The 23,310-nt window shown below is 43.1% G+C and overlaps 1 protein-coding gene across 4 annotated transcripts in view; it reads right to left on the bottom strand.

The window, feature by feature from the left end:
* Window positions 1-23,310, bottom strand: part of AFAP1 (actin filament associated protein 1) — a 177,056-nt gene that overhangs the window by 3,620 nt on the left and 150,126 nt on the right. For 3 of the 4 annotated variants that reach the window (XM_054030627.1, XM_054030629.1, XM_054030628.1), the window contains 6 exons: window positions 13,839-13,956; window positions 11,950-12,207; window positions 7,774-7,888; window positions 5,053-5,217; window positions 4,296-4,486; window positions 3,346-3,507 (listed from right to left, as the gene is read on the bottom strand). In XM_054030627.1, coding sequence (XP_053886602.1) covers window positions 3,346-3,507; window positions 4,296-4,486; window positions 5,053-5,217; window positions 7,774-7,888; window positions 11,950-12,207; window positions 13,839-13,956 — 1,009 coding nt within the window. The remainder of the gene's footprint in view (window positions 1-3,345; window positions 3,508-4,295; window positions 4,487-5,052; window positions 5,218-7,773; window positions 7,889-11,949; window positions 12,208-13,838; window positions 13,957-23,310) is intronic. The other variant, XM_054030630.1, reaches the window with a different exon arrangement.

Below are 23,310 nucleotides of genomic sequence, written 5' to 3'. Positions count from 1 at the left end.
TTGATAATTACTCTCTGGGAATGGTTTTCCAACCAGTTATGCACTCACTTTATAGTAGCTCCATTTAGGTTCTATTTCCCTAGTTTGTTTATGAGAAGGTCATGTGAGACAGTAACGAAAGTCTTATTAAATTCAAGATATACCATATCTACCGCTTCCTCCCTATCCACAAGGCTTGTTACCCTGTCAAAGAAAGCTATTAGGTTGGTTTGACACGATTTGTTCTTGATAAATCCATGCTGTTACTTATTCCTTATCATCTTCTAGGTGTTTGCAAACTGACTGCTTAATTATTTGCTCCATTATGTTTCTGTGTACTGAAGTTAAGTGCATGACCCAGATCTGCAGGGCTCCCTGAACAAATGCATGGGATATGAGGCAGGGATGGGCAGAAGCCATGCTAAAGCCATGCAGCCATAGTCTTTGGTCTGAAGTATTATCTATGGAGCAATTACACAACTGATTCAGAAGTGTGTGTGTGTGTGTGGGGGGAAGGCGGATTCTTCTTCCCCATTTCCACTGCAGAGACAGAATAATAGAAATGTAGGGCTGGAAGGGACCTCAAAAGGTCATCTAACCCAGGCTCCTGTGCTGAAGCAGGCCTAAGTAAACCTAGACCATCCCTGACAGATGTTTGTCTAACAGGTTCTTAAAAACCTCCAACAAGGGGATTCTGCAACCTCCCTTGATACTTAACTAAATTATCCTTATGTTAGAAAGTTTTTTTTAACGCTAATTGGGCTTGATGCTGGATTCCTGAATTTGTTGCTCATTCCATAATCTTTAAGAGGTCTTTCTCACTGACAACCGGCAAATATCTTGCTGTTGCTTGACAGCACTAATTTATCTTGTTAAGATAAATAGGTGCATCATTCCAACTGCATGATCCTTTTTGATGTTACAGTCATGGCAGAGCACCCGTGGTGACCCATAGCTGGTGTCCCTTAGGCAGGGCCTAGAGCCGGCCCGGCCCTGCCCTTAGGGATGCATGAACAGAACAGGCCCCAGAGTCTGAACTTTTAGATTTGAGTTGGTTCGTTAAGCATAAGCCTCTCCCCGACTCCGTTACTCTCTGGAACACCCCCTCAGGCTCCTGTATTGTCAAGATATTTCTATTAGGGGGCCAGAGGTTTGAAAGTCCCTCTGCTAGATGGGTTGCTCTGTTCTAATTCCTCCTGCTTCCCCTTTCAGAATGCACTATGTGCCCTAGAGTAGTCTCTAACCAGACAGGCCCCAAAGCATGGGAGATCTGCAGAGAGCAGCCACTCCAGCAGAGCGTGTGCAGCCCTGAAGTTACATTGTGCCAGATAACACTCAAATGAGGGAAGTAACAGAAAAAAGGGCTCATAGCAGAGAGAGTCAGCGCACCATGGGTCGGACACAGAGTGGACAGAGCTGGGGAAAGAGAGTAAGAATGGAGACAGACAAGGGGTAGAAATAAAAAGATAAAGCGGATCAGATAAGTATCCAAAATTTTCAGGGCTTACGCAAACACATCCTACCTATTGTGAAATGTATCCATTGCTAAGAACTTTAGAGTTAGCACAGACATGAAACTTGCTTCACCTCCCACACACTATGAGGGAGGTTACATATGCTGAATCAATTCCACTCTCCGGATGCTCACATACAACTCCCACTGATTAGTCAAATCATTACGGGCCAAATGGGCCTCTAGGCTTACTCATAACTACACAAGGCCAAAACATTAAGTGCCAAATTCCACCCTCATATTTGTACATTCAACTCCCACTGAAATTAATGTGAGTTGCAGATGCATACCTGATGGTGGAATTTGGCTGTATCTAGTTGTGAATGAGCTCAGTACAGTTTGGGTTGTATTATCTAATTCAGCTAAATTTCACTGTTAATATTTGGAGTATGCGGTTTTATGAAAAGGTGGCAACAGCTGTTAAATCTGAATTCAGTATGTGGAATTATTTTCCATTGATAGAAAAATAGCTTTGTATTCTTTTAAATCGTCTAATCCTACACCCAAGATTTTTCTAGAAAAGACTCTGATTAACCAATACTGTTCTTTAAATCTTCTATTCACAACTAACAGAGCAGATTTTGCTGCAGGGCACTATTCTGAGCAACTCTTGTAGCTTGTAAAATACATCAGTAAGTGAATAAATAAATTGCTAATATATAGTCTCTTTCATCCCAAGAATTTTACTTTTCAGAAATGGGGAAACTGAGGCACAGATAGGGTTAGTGACTTGCCTTATGTGACATGACAAGTTTGTGGCACAGCAGGAGAGCCCAGCTCTCCTGACTCTCAGTTGCATGTCCTAACTACTGGATGGTGTTCCCTCACTAATGCTTTGCTAAAATGCATTTGTTTGTACATTCTGCTGTCAACACTGCAAATGTATATAATGAATGAAAAATATATATCTTAGCATCAATGAAATGTTAAAATGCTTCCTACAATACAACAAATATGGTTGTTTTAGACAAAATAATGGAGTGCACTATGAAGAACAGATGTGTAGGAGTATTGTTTATAACTGTAGTTAGCAATGAACGGACCAAAACAACACAAAGATCTCAGACCCATGCCAGCAGTAACACTCCTTTCTACATGCTGTACGAGTTGTTCAGTAACATACCTTAACTAGCCAATTCAGCCAGGCTCAGAGAACTGCCATGAAAATCCCATTTAACATAAAGCACAAGTAGCACGTCTATTAAAGACTATATTAATGGGGTAGGAATGCAAAGTTTCATCCAGGCGCTGGTCAGAACAAATTAAATTCAACGGATTTCTACTTTAATTGTACAGCAAGAGTGGTTGCTTGCACAGTACATTTTCAATTACTACTGCCTAGAACTATTTAGCTCATGCATCAGCTGGCAGTGATTATATCTGATATTCTTTTGATTACTAAAGCATTGGGTTTAACAATGACACTAAATGCTTATTGACTAAACCCATTAGGGTAATGGTGAAGGGAGTAAAGGGCCAGTCTGTATCACAGGCCATTTACAACGAACTCCAGAAAAGAACAGAGAGAGATACAGAGTCAAATCTATCATCTTAATATAGTATTTCTGTTCTGTCATCTGGTTCCCCAAATTTACCCCACCAGAATGAAATTAATCCCTGTACAGAGGATCAGCATGAAACCATACACTACTTAATGTGAACGTAGACAAACCATACACTACTTAATGTGAATGTAGACCTTGGGCCAGCCCTCTATACTGGTGTGAAATTTCACCCTTAGAAATTCAAGCAGCAGGAACCAATCTTTCTCTCCCCATGAATAAAGGAGAGATGAGACACATGTCATGAGGGACGGGGACAGAAGAAGAAAGTCAAACAATAGATCTTCTCACCTTTGCTTTTCGAAGGACGTGGCCTCGACACGGAGAATTACTTGATGAAGGAGGTTTCTTCAGCACTGCTGCACTGTTCACTGGTATTGAACATTCAGTATCACTCGTATCACAACTGGAGATAGGAGAGTTTTCCAGAGTTCGATGCTTGAAAATTGGAGACTGACAGACAGAGCAGACAGAATGAAAGTCTCAGACTGGGCAATGTTTCCTCCAAAATATTCATAAAAATAAAAATCTTCAACTGGGTAAATTTTTTCCCAAATATTCATGTAAATATTATTTATTTAAATTTAGAACTGCAGAAAACTACAAGTATTGTTTTAAAGTTATGAAAAGTACATTGACAGACAATCCTTTCCAAACATGAACTACACTCATTAGGACAGCAAATCCCATTTCCTGAATAAGCAAAACAAAAGAAAGCAAATAGTTATATACTCTATGATGGCTGCTTCAGTTCCCTCTAAATGACTGAACAACAGTGACGAGGTGGGCCAGAACAGTGAACCAACACAATAACTGACCATTGAACCAACACAATAATTTTGTCCATATTGACGCTGGTGATATTAAAGGTCTAGAGAGGTTAAACTCTTTGGGGGAGGGACTGTCTCTTATTATATGTTTGTACAGCTCCTAGCACAATGTGGCCGTGGCCTCTAGGCACTTCCACAATACAAATGGTATCACATGTTCCCTATAATTCCATACATATCGATCCAATGTCATTGCTGAAGAGGACACCAGCTGCAGGGGAGCAATGGAAATAATTCAAAATAAGCTCATGAAAAGAAAGCAGCCAAGCTCTATAGATCAGATGCCTGATCCTGCAAGATGCTGAACACTCTCAGCACCCAGTCACTTTCCTGGATGTAGGAATCCCATTTCATAGGATTGAGCCCCACATGGTTGGGAGCTTTTCTGAAATCATTCAGCTGTGGATGTACCTGTGGGCTTGAGGTTCCTGATTTGGGCTCGATTGCCAATCCCAGTGTGATGCCGCCAGCCAAGGCTTTCTTCAGGCTCTCTTTCACCTCAGTCAGTTCCAACTCCAGATTAACACGCTCCGTCTCCTTCAGCTTACATTCCTCTTCCAGCTTCCTTAACTTATCTTCAAGAATCACTTGAGTCTTCCTGCCTGAAATCCAGAGATAGGTGCTATTCCAACAGCAGGCCTCAGCTGATGGACTCAGTGCTAAACAGGGTTCACTTATTTATAAATAGGGAACAAATGCTTTAAAATGCTTGGCTACCCAAACAGCTACACACACTGTAAGGTTTCAGCCTCATTCAAGTAAGATGTTTTGCACTTCAGATAATGCTCAGTGCTTCATCTGGGGCACTGTCCTGAGGCACCATCCTGTTCAGTTTCTAACCATGTTAATTTTCCGTTAGTCTCTGTACCACAAAAATGGAAGTAGCCAGTGATTTTAAAAAAATGGTGACCTTTCCTACTTCTCTGTGAGTTGCTGATAATTGTGATAGCGTATTTTGGAGTTAAATGCGCTAATAGCACAAATATATTTGTATAACAATTATAGTCTAATTTTATATATTTTAACACAAAAACTGTACCTCATGTTACACCTGTAACAAGCAGTTTGGATTTTTGAAAAATACATTCCAGGCCTCAGGAAAGAATTCCATTTGGTTAGCTAGAATTCTTCAGAGTGCCGGGCTCTCACACAATAAAGCACCTCATACCAGCATTAACTTCAATGGCAGCTCGCAGGTCTTTCCTTTCTTTTCGGAGCTGAGCCAACCTGTTCCTCAGAGCTTCTTTCCTCCTTAGCAACTCCTCCTCTTTGGTTTGTAACCTCTTCGCATCTGCCTCGACGCGGTTCTTGCCATATTTGTATTGATCTGCATCTATATAGAAAGATTAAAGAGTAATGATGATTTTATTAACTCCTTCTCTGAATGGCTCAGAATATAGGAACATCACTAATTAGAATTTGAGATGGGACAAACAAAATATAAACACCCCTGTAACTTCCTGCTCTCAACTTTGTGACTCGGGCCCCTCTGATCTCTTTGGATAAAATAAGCAGTGAAACAACCCTTCATCTATTCATCAAATCGAACTCCACCAAAATCTTTTGCAATGTTTGAGAAAGTTGGGTTAACATTTTTTCTTTTCTGTTTTCACTGGCTTTTCCCACACTTCTTGATCCCAGCTGCGATCTGAAGCACAAATGCTGAAATAATGTGAGAAAGACTTATTTTCAAGAACTTTCTGGAAGAAATGGAAATACCAGACACCTTCCAAGACACCTGTTCTAAGAATTCCTGCCTGAGTGTGCAAACAAAACAGGTTCTGATAAGTATGCAAAACTTTTCCTCTGCTTATCCAGACTGAGGGCTGGTCTACACTACGGTGGGATGGGTGAGTGGGAGGGATCGATCTAAGTTACTCACTTCAGCTACGTTAATCTTCAGCTAACATAGCTGAAGTCGACGTACTTAGATCTACTTATTGTCGTGTCTTCAGTGCAGTGTGTCGACAGGAAACGCTCTCCCGTCGATTCCCCTTGCGCTTCTCGTTGAGGTGGTGTACTGGAGTTGACGCTAGAGCGATCAGCAGTCGATTTATTGCATCTATAGTAGACACAATAAATCGATCCCCGCTGGATCGATCGCTGCCCGTCGATCCGGCCAGTAGTATAGACAAGCCCTCAATCTCTGACCTGAGACTTAACTGAATAATGAAGTTGGAAAACTCTCAGTTTCCAGTTTTGCTGCTCCTTCACTTCCACCCTGGGCAAAAGGCTGAGGTCCCCAGACATGTGCCTCTTCTTTCCCAGTAAGGACAGACTCTGACGAAATGGCAGATGTCTCACCCTCTTTTCCTCTGCCTAGGAAACTTCTTGGCCCAGACTCCTCTGACATCTTTAAATCAGAGATCTTCACACACCCCTTTCCTGCACAACGGGGACTGAACCTCAGAAGATTTTTGTCTATATTTCGAATCTATTGAAGTCCACAACATGTCAAAGCATTTTATAACCTTCCAAATCTAGAATTAAATGTTTAGATTATTAAATCCCATACTAGTACTGATTAATTTCTGTAAGACAGTATTACATTTTTATAAAATGCCATTAGTTTCATCTGTATTATTATCATTATTAAACATTTATATTATAGTAGTACTGCAACCAGGCTGGGCCCTAGAACTTTTCCAGAAGACCCTGGCATGAGAAATGTAATAACAGAACCTTCCAAGTAAAAATCTCGAGGTAAGAGAAGAGGGTGCTAGTACTTACTGAGGTTACTAAATGAAAAACAAGCCTGAAATTCAACAGTCTAAGTGCTAAGGCTGGTCATTTCATCCTAAAGCAAGAAAAATGTACTCTTGAAAGTTCTCCTGGCTTCCCTTCTTCTTGATTAAAAATGCCAGACCACCACATAAGGCTACTAGAATTACTTTTTAGGTTGCTGAGTTCAGGACAAAACAAAATTATTATTCACTTTGGTCACCATTATATGTCATCAAAGTTAGTAAAAATGCAATGTCCCAAAATAAGTTGAAGGAGCAAAAATATGAGCATTAATACTTCAGTATAATACAGACAGACGGACAGAGGTGTTTAGTGTCACAAATTTTGTTTAAACAGCTTTTGTGTGCTCAAAGTGTACTTTAAAAAATCCCTCTGAGCATTTTAAAATACTCAGGTGTCCCAATATGCATTTTTACCATTTCAAATGCTAAGAGGGGAACATAACAAAGACAGACAAATATACTCTTAGGAATAGTGGAACGTTAAAAACTGACGGAGGCCAGAGAAGCTCATTATTCAATTTACACAATTCAGTTCAATTTTAATCTTAGATTTGAGACCCGCAAAACCTGTTCAAATATTCCTGGAGCTTTAGAATGGATATGACTGTATAATTAGTATCTTTGAAAAATTACATTTTATTACAGAAATTATGAGTAAGATAGGCTTTGAAAAGAGAGGCCTACTGCTTCAACATTTTTGCCACGATCTCAAAAATTCATACCAATAGCCAATGAATTGTGTGTTTGAACCAGTTATTTTTTGTGTGCCTGTTTTAGATTATTATAAAATTCTCAAGGGAGAGATCATATGCACTTATGCATTTATACAGCTCCAAGCACACAGCTGATGTTTACCTAATGATTCCATATGTTAATAAAATGATAACCAGAGATACAAGGACTGATTCTGATTTCACACCAGTTTTACATGGACTTTGATATAGTTACTACTCCTCATTGACTCTGATGTAGGTCAGTTCAGAATCAAGTCTTCAGTCTGTCTTTCCAAAGTGATGGTTATTAAAAGAATCTACCTGCTAGCACCACCAGTCTGGTCTTCACCTTGCTTGCTAGCGGGAAAGACATGTCATGTTTCCTAATGCCCAAAGTTACAAAGCAAGATCGTTAAGAGATGCACTTACTCGATGCTGTGCGTTTCACACTTGACGCTGATTCAGATTTCTTCTGTTGGTTGTTTAAAATTCTTCCTTTTCCCAAGATCCCATTTGCAGTTGCAGGGCTTTTTTTGCCCTTAAACTGTTTGAAAACAAAATATTTATGCAATGGTAACTATTGTTGTACAGCTGGTGCCATAGTAACACTTTCACCAAGAGCAAAGCTTGAAAGAGTTGTTTAAAACTGCCTGCCTTCCAGGAGGCTGTTCATATGCTTAATTGATTCTGTTGGAAACAGTGCATCCTTTAGAGACTGTATCATTGAGAATTGCCTATTCAGTAAGATTAGAGGCTGGCAGTCACTGGGAATTATGAGATTCTCCCTCTCTTCCTCTTCCATCTGTGACGGCATCACTGTTGCTAATTTGTTCAATTTTTTTTTAAATCAAAACTGGCACATTTTAAGAATGATGCTCTAATGGAGCTAACTGGTCCTTTGTAACAATTTTCTATTGCAAAGCCCTTTAAAAATATAGTAGGGATGCACATTATTTTCATACCCATCACAAGAAGCTGTAGAACCTTCAGCCTTGCCCACTCACAGTGAGGTACAATTTTAAACTGTTGCTTATGTATTACAGGTCCTCCTTAGGTGCATTTCCTAGGAATTGCATTGCTATAGTACATGGATGCCATTTCCAAATTAAATAATTAAAACCACACAACTTCATCCACAAGGAGTTAATCAACTGATTCTCTCCTAGGGTACCTCCAACAAAGCAAACTCACTGAAAAAGGCAAAATTAAGGTGTTTTTATTACCACACCCTTAAAGTGGCTAGACACAAGCTCTAGCTAACTACTAGACAAGATAAGAACATGTCACAGCCCCGGAGAACGCTCTGCTGCCAGCCTCTAGGAATGAAACCACACAGACAGACAACAAGAGCCAGCAGCGGCTCCAGGCACCAGCGCTCCAAGCACGTGCTTGGGGCGGCAAGCCGCAGGGGGCACCCTGCCGGTCCCTGCAAGGGTGGCAGCCTTCGGCGGCTTGCCTGCAGGAGGTCCACCGGTCCCGTGGATTGGGCAGCAATTCAGCGGCAGGTACGCTGAAGCTGTGGGACCGGCGGACCTCCCGCAGGCATGCTGCCGAATCCGCGGGACCGGGGACCTCCCACAGGCACGCCGCCGAAGGCAGCCTGCTTGCCGTGCTTGGGGTGGCAAAAAAGCTAGAGCCGCCCCTGACAAGAGCATTCTGGCCAATGACAAGTTCTGCAAAGTGAATAGGATAGCCAGGTCATAGGGCAGTTAGGGCTTTTGAGATGATAATCAGCACCTTGGACTGTACCCAAAATAGGAACTGGAGCCAGTGCAGAGCACAGAACACAGTATTATGACATGGCAGTGGCCTGCCCTGTTTCAATGGTGGTTGCTATATTCTGGACTAACTGAACCTTCCACGCAGTGTTAAAGGGCAGCCCCAAGTAGAATACATTGTTGCACTCTATCCGGGTGATGACAAAGCTATGGATAATCATGGCACTGGTGCCATCCGAAAGAAAAGACTGAAACTGAACCCCCTGCAAGATGTAGTGATAGGGATGAAATTAACTTGTGCATCCTGGGTACAAAGGAATATAATCAGAGCCCAGTTCACATTTAGTAACTGTTTGTAAATGTGGGCTTTTAATAGCAACTACTGGACATTTATAGTAGGATATAGAAACAGTACAGTTGTGAGCTGTACCAGATAATTTCGCTGAATGGTATGCAAAGACATAGTCCCTGTCTCTTCACAGAACATTTTCTTCATGCCATACTATAGAATATTTCCTTATGTGGTCAAGTTCCTAATTTCGTATTTATTGCTACTCCTTGTCGCAACCTAAGCACCAGGTTGCAAATAGAATCCGACAAGCAAGTTATTTATGGTTCGTTTCTGTCATCCTCACTCAGGCTGAGTAGCTCCTTAACCGACCAAGAAGCCCCACTGAATTCAACAGGGCCATGCCCAGCATAAGATACTGTACTTGAAGGGAGTAAGGGTGGCAGAATCTGGCACTTAATTACTGGAGAGCAGTTTGCAATACTGGCTAGCTGCCAGGAGAGCATGTGGGTTTCCTGTTGCAGGTGTGCATGACTGAACACAGGGTCAGAATTATCCTTTTCTTTCTCACTTGTTTTTTCCATTAAAGAAAACTGACGTACATTTTATGCTGCTTCTGTCATTTTATCCGACTCTTGAAACATTATCTAATTTTTCAGAGCAGTATTGCCGAATAATTCATTACAAGACACTCAGTCAAAATAGCAGCTTCGTCACTAGACATGCAAACTGACTGGCTAAACGAAGGTCATAGTACTAAAAACATCCCTATAATTTTCTTTTAACTGGTCAGCTAGATGAGGTCTACACTAGAAATTTTTGATGGCATAGCAATGTTGGTTAGGGACATGATTTCATTTGCAACCTTTCTAAATTGGTAAAAGCCCCAATTATAAAGGCAAAAAAGTCCTTTTTCCAGTGTATTTTGCAACAACACACTTCTGCCAGCATAAACTGAGTCTACAGTAGGAGTCAGAGTAACAGCCGTGTTAGTCTGTATCCGAAAAAAGAAGAACAGGAGTACTTGTGGCACCTTAGAGACTAACAAAGGTGCCACAAGTACTCCTGTTCTTCTTTTTACAGTAGGAGTGTTTCCCATTATAGCTGTTCTGGTAAACCCTTTCTAATGTAGTCTAGGCCCAGGTATTCCTAAAATGACTGAATAGGGATTTGTGAACCTTAGAGTGAAATTCACCCTTATACCAAAGGCTGGCAAAAGATCTAGACAAGTGCCACTTAAACTATCTTTTGAACCCTATTTTGAAGGCTTAAGTGTGACCTAAATGGTGCATAGCTTTTGTACTGACCCTCTGCAAAGGGGTGAATGTCTTTACTACTTATTAAATAAAGGATTCAACTGCTCTATAAAAGGTAGAGAATTGGCCTCCCTGCACATACAAACAGCATGAATGTAGGAAGCTTGGATCTAAAAGTCAAGTATAATTTTTTTAAATTACAAAGAGAAAAATATGGTTTTGGTTGAAGCATACAGTGATGCTTATGTTATTTCAAACACTTTCCCCTTTGCAATACAATGAATAAAGATTCTCTGTTAAATCTTTTAAATCTAAAAGCCACTGCATGTGATTCTTGTACAAAGGTTCATTTGTTCACACACCTGTACCCGCACATATGTTCCTTACAGTACATATTCTGTTTATTTGTTTCTAGATGCTTTTGAAATATACCAATAATAAAGTCTGAACTGGTGGTGCAGAGAGTAACCTACTACTGCACTCTATTTTAATCCGAGAAACGATGGGCCTAAACCAACAACCCTGAACTTTGCTGCTCGGGCCCATCTCTGGTTCTAACACTAGATTCGTAGCTTTGTATGCATAATTAGACCAAACTAATGGTCAGGTAAGTAATACATATTATTTCAGATGCATCAAACAAGTAAAAGACTACCTTCATTTTACTAGTCTCTTTAAATTAGGCTAATAACCTGATTGAGTATTGCATGCATTGTCCTTCGCAATGGATTCAGATATGGTAACATAGCTTATGACTGCGAACAGGGAATCTTAGATTTCTCCAGGGAAGAAAGCAACAGGGCAGACAGTTAAATGTAGTTGCACTGTATGTTTCAGTAAACTAGTACCACACTTAATACTAAAATGCCAAGTATTTTATCTAATAAAAACAAATCATTTAGGGGGCCAAAGTTTCAAAGGATGGTGCACAGAAATATGCACATGCAACTGTTGCACAGTCTAGCTCCTGAAATATTTATATGTAATATTTTCTGTTACAGTGGCAAGCTGTGCTGAAACCCCCAATAGGAAATATGCTGAAGCCAACTTAAAACCAGAGGAAGGCCTGCCGTTATATGGCTAAATTTTGTTTGGAAAGTTATGCCTATTGATTGTCTTGGCTCTAGGTACAGCACCAAGAACATGCTAAGCAGACATTTGATGGACAAACAGGAAGACAGCACCTCTATTTCAGAATTTACAATCTAGGTGAAACTCTTACTTGTAGTGGGCCCATTTAAGTTGCAAGCATTCTAGTGTTAAAACCAGGCCAGTGAAATAGTCCCAGATACAAACAGAATTGTGGTAAAAGGCTTTGTTACAGTATTAAACATTGTAGTACCTGAGAGCCAGATCCCCTCCCCACAGCAGAGGTGTTAGTGACAGACTGAGCAGAGGACAGATTGGATGAGACAGGGCTTTTGTAATGGTTAGAAGAGAGTTTGTCAGTAGATAACCTATTGGCTTTTCTGTCAGCAGGTGGATAGCGTGCAAAGATTTTCGGAGACGGCAAGTTATCGTACAGGCCTGCGTTATCATAAAGCACTTCTTCTCCCATGTTTCTGCTACGAGAAGTAGGAAAGCCATCTTCAAGTTCCCACTGCAACACACACACTTTTGCTGTTAGTAAACAAAACATCATGCAGAACCTATGCAAAATTAAAGCATAAGCAGGTTATTTAGAATCATTAAAACCGTTTGAGTTTAGCAAGATTTTCCTGACATTTGAGTCAAACCGGTCTAGAAAGACATGGGTAGCTATGGCATGTTCGGATGACTGGGGAATAGAGAGGATTGTGTTACCTATTTCATAACCTGAATTTTCTTGTTTTTTCTGTTAAACAGAGAAAAGGGGACTGTGATGTTATGCCTTATACTATTACTTGATTATTATGATTACTTTCCATTTAGTAATTCTGAGAAAGAAGGTGCTACAGTGCAGATGTTGATAATTACTTCCTTGTATAAGATCGGACAATAGAGGGGTACTCCTGGGTAACGTAGATGAATCTTCAGGAAAATCGCTAGGACATTATTTTGCTAAACCTGGCTTAGTAGTACAGATTTTCAGACCTGGCAACTATCAAAAGCTGTGAGGTTTTTCTTGAGGCCATGTGTCTTTTCAGGAACTATCAGCTGCTTGGGCACTAGCACTGTATTTTATTTGTTGGAAAAGTATTACTTAGCTAAATAAATATCTAAAATAGCTCCAAGCCATTTCCTCTTTCCATAAAAATGGAAAACTCAATAACGCTCACCCAGTGATTCATTCATTTAATCTTAAAAGAAGCCGTGGGTCTGCATGCCCAAGATCCTTCCTTAATCCACCCTGTCTGCATGAGTGCCCTCCTCAGATACAGTCCCAAGCACACCCAAGAACTACACCTGCATCCCACTCACCAAACACTTTGGTGTATCCTACTCCCCTACTCCTCTGACATGTCATGACATGAGAGAAGATTGCACTTGTTTGTGACAGCTTATGCCTTGAATTTCTGTACATTTCTCTCAATTTTCAGCTTAAGGTCTCAAATCTGCCTTTAAGACAACGCCCAAATTAGGAACTATGCTGAGCTGCAGCACCCCCAAACAAATGTTTAGAGACCATGTGCCACTGTGTGCAAATATGCACCCCCCCCCCCCCCCCACACACACACACTCCTACACAGGACCAGCTCTGCAGGCTAATTCAGAGGGTGGGGTGGGATCACGACCTTGCCCTCAGCCTGCTCTCTTTGGGATGAATAGCACAACTGTCAGTGGAAGCCCCGCCTTGGAGATGGATAGCCCCACCGTCAGCTGTTCCCTGGGTAGTGCCATATTCCTGCAAGGGAGCACAGAGTGAGGTCTGATGGCTTGTTGCACTTTCTTCACAACTTACAACACCCAACACAGGGCCTGGCACAATCAAGCCCTGAGTTTTGCCTTGGTCTAATGAATGTTTCTTTTAAATTCAAGGATTTTATTAATGGATTTGGCACAAACTGATCAACAGGCAGCTGTTTGTATAAATATATGCTGGCTCATGAACAAGTTAATTTAAACAATATGTCCCACTTCCCCAAAAGTCTCCAGATGAGGGAGAGGTTTTGTGGTTCCTGATTATAAAGAGTAGAAAACTTGAGTTCATTTGGAATCTGCCCAATAGCACTCAATGAGGTAATACAGTTTTCAGGTGTCCTTGTGTTCAACACATATAAGCCATTTGCACTGTAAAAATTAAATTCTTACCGATCCATTTATGCAGGGAACATCATCATAATGAAGTGCCATTCCACTGGGACATGCGTAGCCATTGGCAGTGCTTCCCCGATATGGATTAGTAGATATAACACGTCTGTTCATAAAACTATGTAAAACAAAAAACACCACTTGATGCTTAGTCTTCATGATGATTCAATGGTGCTACACCCACATTTGATTATCTGCCCGTTCTGGAAGCACATAGCTTTTCTCTTTGTATTAAAGCTATAGATAGTTTTCCTCCTCCTGCAACCTCCATGAAAGAAAAATAAAGCTCTGTATTTTACTCAGATCTGGCTGCTAACATCCAATATCGCAACATATGTTTCTGTACCATAATCATAAGAGAAAGTGTAGGACTGTGTGAAAGCCAGGATGGAAACAGCTGTAGCTGTTCTATCGTGTTACATGTGAATCTGCTGATAGAAACCAATTTGCCAGACCTCAATAAAAATTTCCGCCTTGTCTTTATAGGATAGAATGAGGAAGGTGTGCATGCACATTGTGTGTGTGGGGGGGGGGGGGAAGGGGAGGGGAAGTGACCCAAGACTTTACTACAATCATTTTAGGAACTGGAGCAAACCAAGGTCCAAATCCTGCAAAATGCTGTGTGTGTGGAAATTTGTGATCAAAATTTTTCAAAATGATTTTTTTCTTCTGGCAAAAGACAGCATATATTAGAAAACCAACATTTTTGTGACAACTTTTAGGTTCCAATCCCTTTTTTCAGTTATATGAAAACTTTTCTTAGAATCTTTTGAAATGGTTTGTGCATGTTTTCAAATTATTTTTATTTTTGGTTTGCTGCTGTGTAACTTTTGATTGGGGACCGATTGTGACATGTTGTCATGTTCTCCGGACTCCTTGCCTGGATGAGCATGCGCTCCAGCTGTCTCTCACACAGGCGTGTGAAAACTCTGAAATTGAAACATTTTTTTTATAGTTTTGAATGGTTTTAATTTAAAAAAAAGGAACAATTTTGATCCAGCTCTTGTGGGATCCTGACTGACTTCAGTGAGGTTCCTTGTGGTAACAAAGGTCTATCCATGTGGAGCAACTTGCAGATTTGGGCCCCAAGTAGCAATAAATAAGAGTTACCTACCTTTCGTAACTGTTGTTCTTCGAGCTGTGTTGCTCATGTCCATTCCATGCTAGGTGTGCGCGCGCCCACGTGCATAGTTGTCGGAGAGTTCTGCCTTAGCGGTATCCATAGGGTCGACTGTGGCACCCCTTTGACTGCCGCGCTCATGCAGCGGAATATCAGATGCCACCACCCTATGCCCTCTCGGTTCCTTCTTGCTGGCAACTCCGACAGAGGGACAGGAAGGCGGATAATGGAATGGACATGAGCAACACATCTTGAAAAACAACAGTTACAAAAGGTAGGTAACCGCTTTTTGTTCTTCGAGTGCTTGCTCATGTCGATTCCATTCTAGGTGACTCACAAGCAGTATCCCTGGAGGTGGGCTGGACGTTTACAGACGTGCAGCTTGTAATACCACTCTACTGAAGCCAGCGTTGTCTCGGGTTTGGTGGGTAAGCGCAGAGTGAGACATGAATATATGAATGGATGACCAGGTGGCGGCCCTGCAGATACCAGGAATTGACACATGGGCCAGGAAGGGCACCGCCAAAGTTTGCGCTCTAGTTGAGTGGGCGTTTACAACCGCTGGTGGAGGCACCTTCGCCTGATCATAGCAAAAACGAGTGCAGGCAGTGATCCAAGATGAGATTCTCTGGGTGGACACTGGACAACCTTTCATCCTATCTGCCACTGTGATGAACAACTGCGTCGACTTGCGAAATGGCTCAGTCCTCTTAATGTAGAAGGCTAGCGCTCTCCTGACGTCCAGGGAGTGCAACCTATGGTTTTCCTCAGACTTATGAGGCTTTGGGGAGAAGACTGACAAAAATATGTCCCGGCTTGTGTGAAATTGCAAAGCCACCTTGGGCAGGAAAGCCGGACGCAGCCGCAGCTGGACCTTGTCCTTTAAGAAAACTGCATAGGGCAGCTCTGAGGTAAGTGCCCTAATCTCGGAGACACTGCAGGCAGAAGTTATCACCACCAGGAATGACACCTTCCAGGAGAGCAGAAGAAGGGAACAGGACGCCAAGGGCTTGAAGCAAGCTTTCATGAGCCGCGCGAGCACCAGATTCAGGTCCCACAGAGGGACTGGGTCCCAGACCTGGGGTTAGAGTCGCTCCAGACCTTTCAAGAACCGGACTGTCATGTTATAAGCGAAGACCAACCTGCCCTGGGAAGAGGATGAAAGGCTGATATGGTGGCCAAGTGGATCTTAATTGATGAAAGGGACAAGCCTTGGAGCTTGAGATGCATAAGGTACTCCAGGAAGGACTGCAGGCCTGCTTGGGCCTAACCCCTTGGGCCGAGGCCCAACACGAGAATCGTCTCTATTTGGCCTGGTAGGTCTCCCTAGTGGACAGCTTTCTACTAACCAGTGGGACCTGCAGGATGCAGGCTGAGCACTCCTGCTCGTCAGCAGTTAACCATGCAGCAACCAAGCTGTTAGGTGCAGCACTGCCAGATTCAGGTGCAGCAACCTGCTGTGATTCTGGGACAAGAGATCCAGTCAGAGGGGCAGCTGCATCGGGGTCGTCACCGACAGGTCCATTAGTGTACTGAACCAGTGTTGGCGTGGCCAAGCCGGGGCTATCAGGATAACTTTGGCCTTGTCCTGCTTGATCTTCATGAGGACTCTGTGAAGCAATGGCATTGGTGGGAAAGCATACAGAGCCTCCGACCATGGAAGTAGGAAGGTGTCCGACAAGGAGTCCCTGTCGACTCCCCGAAACGAGCAAACAGGTGACATTTCCTGTTCTGGTGAGTCACGAACAAGTCCACCTGGGGAGATCCCCACTTTCGGAAGATCCTATTGACCACCTCGGGGTGGAGTGACCATTCATGATGAGATGAGAAGGCTCTGCTGAGGCGATCTGGCAATACGTTCCTGGTTCAGGGAGGTGCGCTGCCATGAGATGAGTGGCATGCTGCACACAGAAGTCCCAGAGCTGGAGGGCTTCCTGGCAGAGGGCTGATGACCTGGCTCTGCCCTGCTTGTTGATATAAAACATTGTGGCGCTGTTGTCCGTCAGGACTTGAATGACTTTGCTTTGTAAGTGGGACCGAAAAGCCTTACAGGCCAGGCAAACTGCCCTGAGATACCTGACATTTATGTGGAGGAAGTGGCTGACCCCCCGACCAGCAGCCTTGTATACTGAGCTCGCCCAGGTGGGCTCCCCAGCCCAGGTCTGGGGCGTTGGAAACCAGAGTTAGTGTCTGATTGCTCCGCCATCTCTTCTGCCTTTAGGCCTAAGTTAGTGGCTACCCTTTGGATCAGGGCTTGGTGCTCCTTAAAGTCATCTGGTGGGCTAGCACAGGAGGGCCCCACCACAGCCTTGTCTGGAGGGGAGGAGGAAGAAGAAGGAACCGCTGGAGGGTGGGGGGCCCAGGGCATCATCCCCCGCAAGGGAAAGGGGGTCTCAGGGTGGGCACCTGTCCCTTCACCTCAGCGTCTACTAGCGCTTCGTGCACTAAGCCCAGTGCCAATTGGAACTTGTCCGATGTGTCGACTGATGATTGGTGAGATGGGGGCATTGGCATAACCGGCACGCCCCAGGCATTCCAATAAGGCCATTGTCCTGGCAGCAGGGCCAGAGCAGCATTGCTGAGGTGGATGCAACCTCAGGAGCCCACTCGCAACGGTGCTGTCTCGGCGAGGGGTTGAATTCCCTCTCTGTGCTCGAGGAATCCTCCTCCGGTGACCAGGGCCTGAGTCTGGCAGCTAACCGTTGCCATGGGTGACCAGTGCCTCAAGTACACAGACCGGTGCAGGGAGTAGTGGGAGCGGCACGGTGTTGGGGAGCATCCGCGTGGTCTAGGTGACGGTGATCGCCGGTGTGGAGAGAGTCAGCGCGAAGCTGACCACTGCCAACTATATAGCGACCGGCACTTCCCTCTGGGTGAGTCTCGACATGAAGCTGGAGAGTGTGTCGGCCATCTGTGGCAGCAAACTGGTGAAGTGGGCTGATGCAGAGACCAGGGGCGTGGCGACAAAGGGCTCTGCCTCGGCTCCGGAGATTAGCGGCATTCACTTGCCTTCTGGGAGGCTTTCATGGCTGGTTTGCCCTCGTAGGGAGCCTTTGCTGGGTCCATCACCACATGCGGTGCTGGCTACAGTGGGAGAGTCCTTTGCTCTCTTGGCACCAGGACCTGGGAAGGTATTGACTCTGCCATCAGTCCGGGTCCCCTACTGCTCCCTGGAGTCAGATCCCATAGGGGGGTAGGAGGTCCCTTCGGGGACATGCTCCCTTGCGCCTCCGGTGTGGGCAGGTGGCCCAAACAGGGTCCTTTACCCAATACCCCTTGTTCCGTCTTGCTTGGTGCTGGGTCCCGCTTCTTAGACATCTTCTTGGGCACCAGCAAAGGGGATCAGTGCTGGGCAGAGCCCAGTGCTGGAGGTGCTCTACGCACCGAAGCCAAAATGCTGGGCATTGCATGTGACTGGGCCGGTTCCGAGGCTGGGCGAAGGGCAGCCTCCAGGAGGAGGGCCCTGAAATGATTGTTGTGCTCTTTTTGTGTCCTAAGACAAAAGTTCTTACAGATGCAACACTTTTCTTTAACCTGGGATTCCTGCAGGCACTTCAGACAGCTGCCAGGCAGGTCACTAACAGGCATAGGGCTATTACAGTCAGTGCAGGGCTTAAAACCCAGTGACCGGGGCATACCCCGCCTGGGGCAAAGTCCCCACCAGGACTGTAACTGACTAACTACCGTACTTAGCAGCTACTTACTAACTAATCTACAATAAACAAAACTATTTACAGACGGAACACAAAGTCAAAAGGGAAAGAACCGCTGATCACTTGTGAGGCAAGGGAGCGAGGCGCTCCGAGCAACCACCACAGCTGTAGGAGGAAGGAACTGAGCGGACATAGGGCAGGCGGCGCCTGATATACCAACGCATGAGCGCGGCACTCAAGGGGGTGCCACAGCTAACCCTACGGATACCGCTAAGGGAAAAGTCTCTGACAACTGTGCACATGGGTGCGCACACAAATAAAATGGAATCGACATGAGCAAGCACTCGAAGAAGAACTATGATTCAGAGAGGAAGTTGCTTTCACAAACAGCCCTTGAAACAGAGCCAGTAACACGAGACCCCAAAGATCCTTAAGATTCAAGTACATAAAAAGAGATAAGAAGGAAAACAAAGATTCGCAACAGAACTATTCAATTTCTGAAGTTGACATTAATAAATTACAATAAAATCATGCCGTAAGGTAGATGGGTCTTTTGTTTCTCCAGAGGGGTCATAAATAATGTGGGAAAAGCCTGCCAAACATGTTATATTTTATTCCAATTGTGTAGAATGAGGAACAATGTTTTCTGCAGATAGATTTTAACTAATATTAACTAATCATTTAGAGCCTGGTCCTGTAAGGTACTAAGTATTCTCAACTCCCACTTAATTCAACAGGAAGTTGAAAGCCTTCAATACATTTCAGGATCTGATCCTCAGGAGAATGAACATACTGCAAATGTCACATCAAGCTGTAAAATAACTGAGAAAATAACTAGTGCCATACTGTATGTTTTGAAGTATTACACTGCTCACAGTCCTTGATTATAATCAGAAGCTATTACACATTGCTTTTGAAAATATAAACCTGGTATCTCTCTATAAATCAAATGCCAGATTAGAGAATTAATGTGCACAATCTGGCCGAGGTCCTGATCCAGCAAAAACTTAAGTAACTGAGCAGTTTTATAAAGAGGAATAGTCCAATCGAACTCCATGTGTGTAGTTACTGGCATGTGTAAGTATTTACAAATCAGGTCTTGCCTTTGTAAGTAGTTTTCCACTGTCATCTGACTATAGACACTCCCCCCCGCCGATGAATCCTTCGACCTGAAATTTATCATGTCTTCTTCCACAGGAGCATTTTTAAAAAATATATTAGGATTAACTGGACAAGATGATCATGAGATGAGAGTTTGCAGGGGAAAAAAAATTTTAATTCACCATTGTAAAAATGCTCCTAACTGTATCATAGTTCTAAAAACAAAAGTGTTGTCAAGAAACTCCAACATTTTTTTCTGCTGTCCTTAATGAGAAACACTACCCAAATATTTCCAGACTAGATTTAGAAATATAGCCAGCCCCTGCCCCAAATATGGTAGTATCTAAGTATAAGACAAGAAGGGACGGGAGGAGTGCAAGGAAACAATGAGATGATGCTAGTCAAACATGATAGGCAGTGGTCTCAACACACCAGCAGTCTAACTGTTGTCAAACGTATTGTAGGCATCACAGCAAAAGAGTTTTGAAGGTAACTTTATGGATGTTTATGGGGAGCTCCTCCCAAGCACAAGGGGCAGCATGGGATAAAGCAGAAAGGTACTTGTTTGAAAATGTAACAAGTGATAGAGTCTGGCATCATGGGTCAACTGGAGGCGAGAGTTGACATCTTGATAGCAAAGGAGAGATGATAGGCAGGATTGGATAGGCCACAAAGAGCCTGGAAAGTGAAGACACACAGCTTATGTTTGATGTGATAGAGAAGGGGGGAAAACAGTGGAGGGATGCAAAGAGAGGGGTGATATGATCAAATGGGCCCCAATCCACGACTGGAGCTCCCAGGTGCTATGATAATACAAAACAAAAACAATGATAGGGTAGAAAAGTGTTCTTTCAGGAGCATTCTGAATGGATATGAATGAGGCAAAACTGCATTACTTGAAGCTAGAGAGAAAGATGTTGTAGTAACTGAGATGCGAGAGTTTTTGCTGTGTGGATGGATAAGAAAGGCCATGTCATTTCTAATTTCCCCTTCTAATTTTACAAGAATAATTGGATCAGAAGTTAAAAGAGACATGCCCTAGGTTGCTTGCAGATAAGCTCTTACATTCACTTTATTGTGGTACGACAAATTTAAACAAATACTTGATAGGGAATTTTTATGACTTTGCAAGTTAGGTTTGGCATTCCTTTCTAATATGTGGTCGAGTTGCACTTATTTTTTTCACTTGGTTTCAATTAATATCACATTTGTTCATAAAATGAAAGCCAAGCAGTATTCAGGCAAAAACATTTCCATCCGGCTTCTCTTTTACATGTGGTTAATCACTGGATGCTGATGGAAGTGAAAAATGCGTGTCACAGGAAAAGCTTTTTTGAGCCCTATTAACTTCAAAACATATATAAGCACAAGCGTCTAAATTAACTGCATTATGACTCTATCAAAATTACTTGGATTTGATAAAAATAGGATTGTGGTAAGAGATGAATCAACCCTGATTTCTATCAAAAGCCATTCAAACTAGAGCATGAATGAAGTGTCTCATTCTTCTGCACTGCAGCCCTCCTGACCCTTCACTGGTGAGAGTACAGTTTTTCCAACAGAAAGCTAGACTAGGTTTTCACCCTTTATGTATTTTTAGTCTATTCCTATTTATGATGGCTATATTGAGCTTGATTCTACGAAGTGCTGAATCCCGGTAATTTCAATGGGAGTTGAGGGCACTCATCACCTTGCAGGATCATGTTTATAAAGTCCTAGTAAACCATCTGGCCAAGATATCTTCTATCCACACTTTGCTGTCATGAGGCATATACTAACAAAATCTGCATTGTGAATCGAATTCATGTATTGGTGTGAATTTCACAACCGTGAGTTTTTAATCTTCAGCAAGGAACAACTGGATGTAGTGGGTCTATGAGAAAGACGAGGTGGGTCTTTTATTGGACCAAATTCTGTTGGTGAAGGAAACAAGCTTTTGAGCTACACAGAGCTCTTCTTCAGGTCTGGGAAAGGTAATCAGAGTACCACAGCTAAATACAAGGTGGGAGAGATTGTAGAATCATAGCACTGGGAGGGATCTCGAGAGGTCATCTAGTCGAGTCCCCTGCACTCATGGCAGGACTTAGTATTATCTAGACAAGAGGTTCTCAAACTGTGGTCCGCGGACCACCAGTGGTCCGTGAGCTCCATTCAGGTGGTCCGCAGATAGTTCCGTCTAAGATGAGCGCCTGGGCGGCCACAGACGAGAGAATGAAGGGCCACTCACCTAATTAGTGGAGCCATGCAGGTGTGGCTCCACTAATTAGGTGCCTGGACCCTGGAGAAGACACACATGTAAGGTGAGGTGGTGGCCTTGGGGGGGAGGATAGGGGGTAGGTGGGAGGGGGCAGTGGGGTGAGAAGAGGGGGTGGGGGGAATATGGGACGTGCAGGGCTTCAACGGCCAGAGAACGAGGCGACTTTCCACAGCTCCAGGGTTGTGGCTGCTGGGGAGAGATGGCCCACCTTCCCAGCTCCAACTCAGAGGCTGCTGTGGCGGGGGAGAGACCCCCTCTTTCCCAGCCCCAGCTCAGGGGCTGCTGTGGCAGGGGAGAGAGGGCACATCCATCAAATTAGAAAGGTAAGACTACTGATATTAAAATGTGAGTTGTGTGCTTTTATTTGTAGAACAAAAAAAAAGTTAATTATTATTAAGGTTTTTTTTTTTTTTTTTTTTTTTTTTTTAATATAGCGCTTTTATCCAAAGCACTTCACAATAGTTAGCTAATGGTACAAACAACATTTGGAAAAAAGAACCAGGAGTACTTGTGGCACCTTAGAGATTAAATTTATTTAGGCATAAGCTTTCGTGGGCTAAAACCCACTTCATCGGATGTATGCAATGGAAAATATAGTAGGAAGATATATATACACAAAGAACATGAAAAAACGGTGTTGCCATACCAACTCTAATGAGTCTAATCAATTAAGGTGGACTATTATCAGCAGGAGAAAAAAAAAACATTTGTAGTGATAATCAGGATGGCCCATTTCAAACACTGTGAAACATTTGGAAAAATCATTAAGTGGTCCGCTGAGACCCTCAGCAATTTTCAAGTGGTCCGCGAAAAAAAACGTTTTAAAAACCACTGATCTCTAGACCATCCCTGACGGGTGTTTGTCTAACCTGCTTTTAAAAATCTTCAGTGATGGAGATTCCACAATCTCCCTGGGCAATTTATAACAGTGCTTAATCACCCTGACCAGTTAGTTTAAGGGTAAACACATGTTGCAAGAGACCATTTAAGGTGAAGTGGGCAATTCACACCTCTGCAGTCACAGGACAAAGGAGGGTTAGTGGGTTACAGGTTGTTGTAATGACACATAAAATCAGTATTTTTGCTGAGTACTGAGGGCTAAACCAATTCTGTGAATTTACATTAGTTCTGTTAAAACTTGGAAAGTGAATATAACCAGCGTAAACTATTGTGACTGAATTGTGGCCAAGCTTCAACTTATTTGATCATTTAAAGCTTTAGGGCTGCCAGAAAGAAGGGGTTAAAATAGCACCTAATTTGAAACTAGATTCCTCTTACACTCTAAGTGTGAGGGTTGAATACATCATAAAAGTGGACATATTCTGCCTCTCTTGTAATACT

This window comes from Malaclemys terrapin, chromosome 5, assembly GCF_027887155.1.
Source record: "Malaclemys terrapin pileata isolate rMalTer1 chromosome 5, rMalTer1.hap1, whole genome shotgun sequence".
NCBI lineage: Eukaryota > Metazoa > Chordata > Testudines > Emydidae > Malaclemys > Malaclemys terrapin.
Note: the sequence above shows the minus strand (reverse complement) of the source record. Positions and strands in the feature narration are given on the sequence as shown.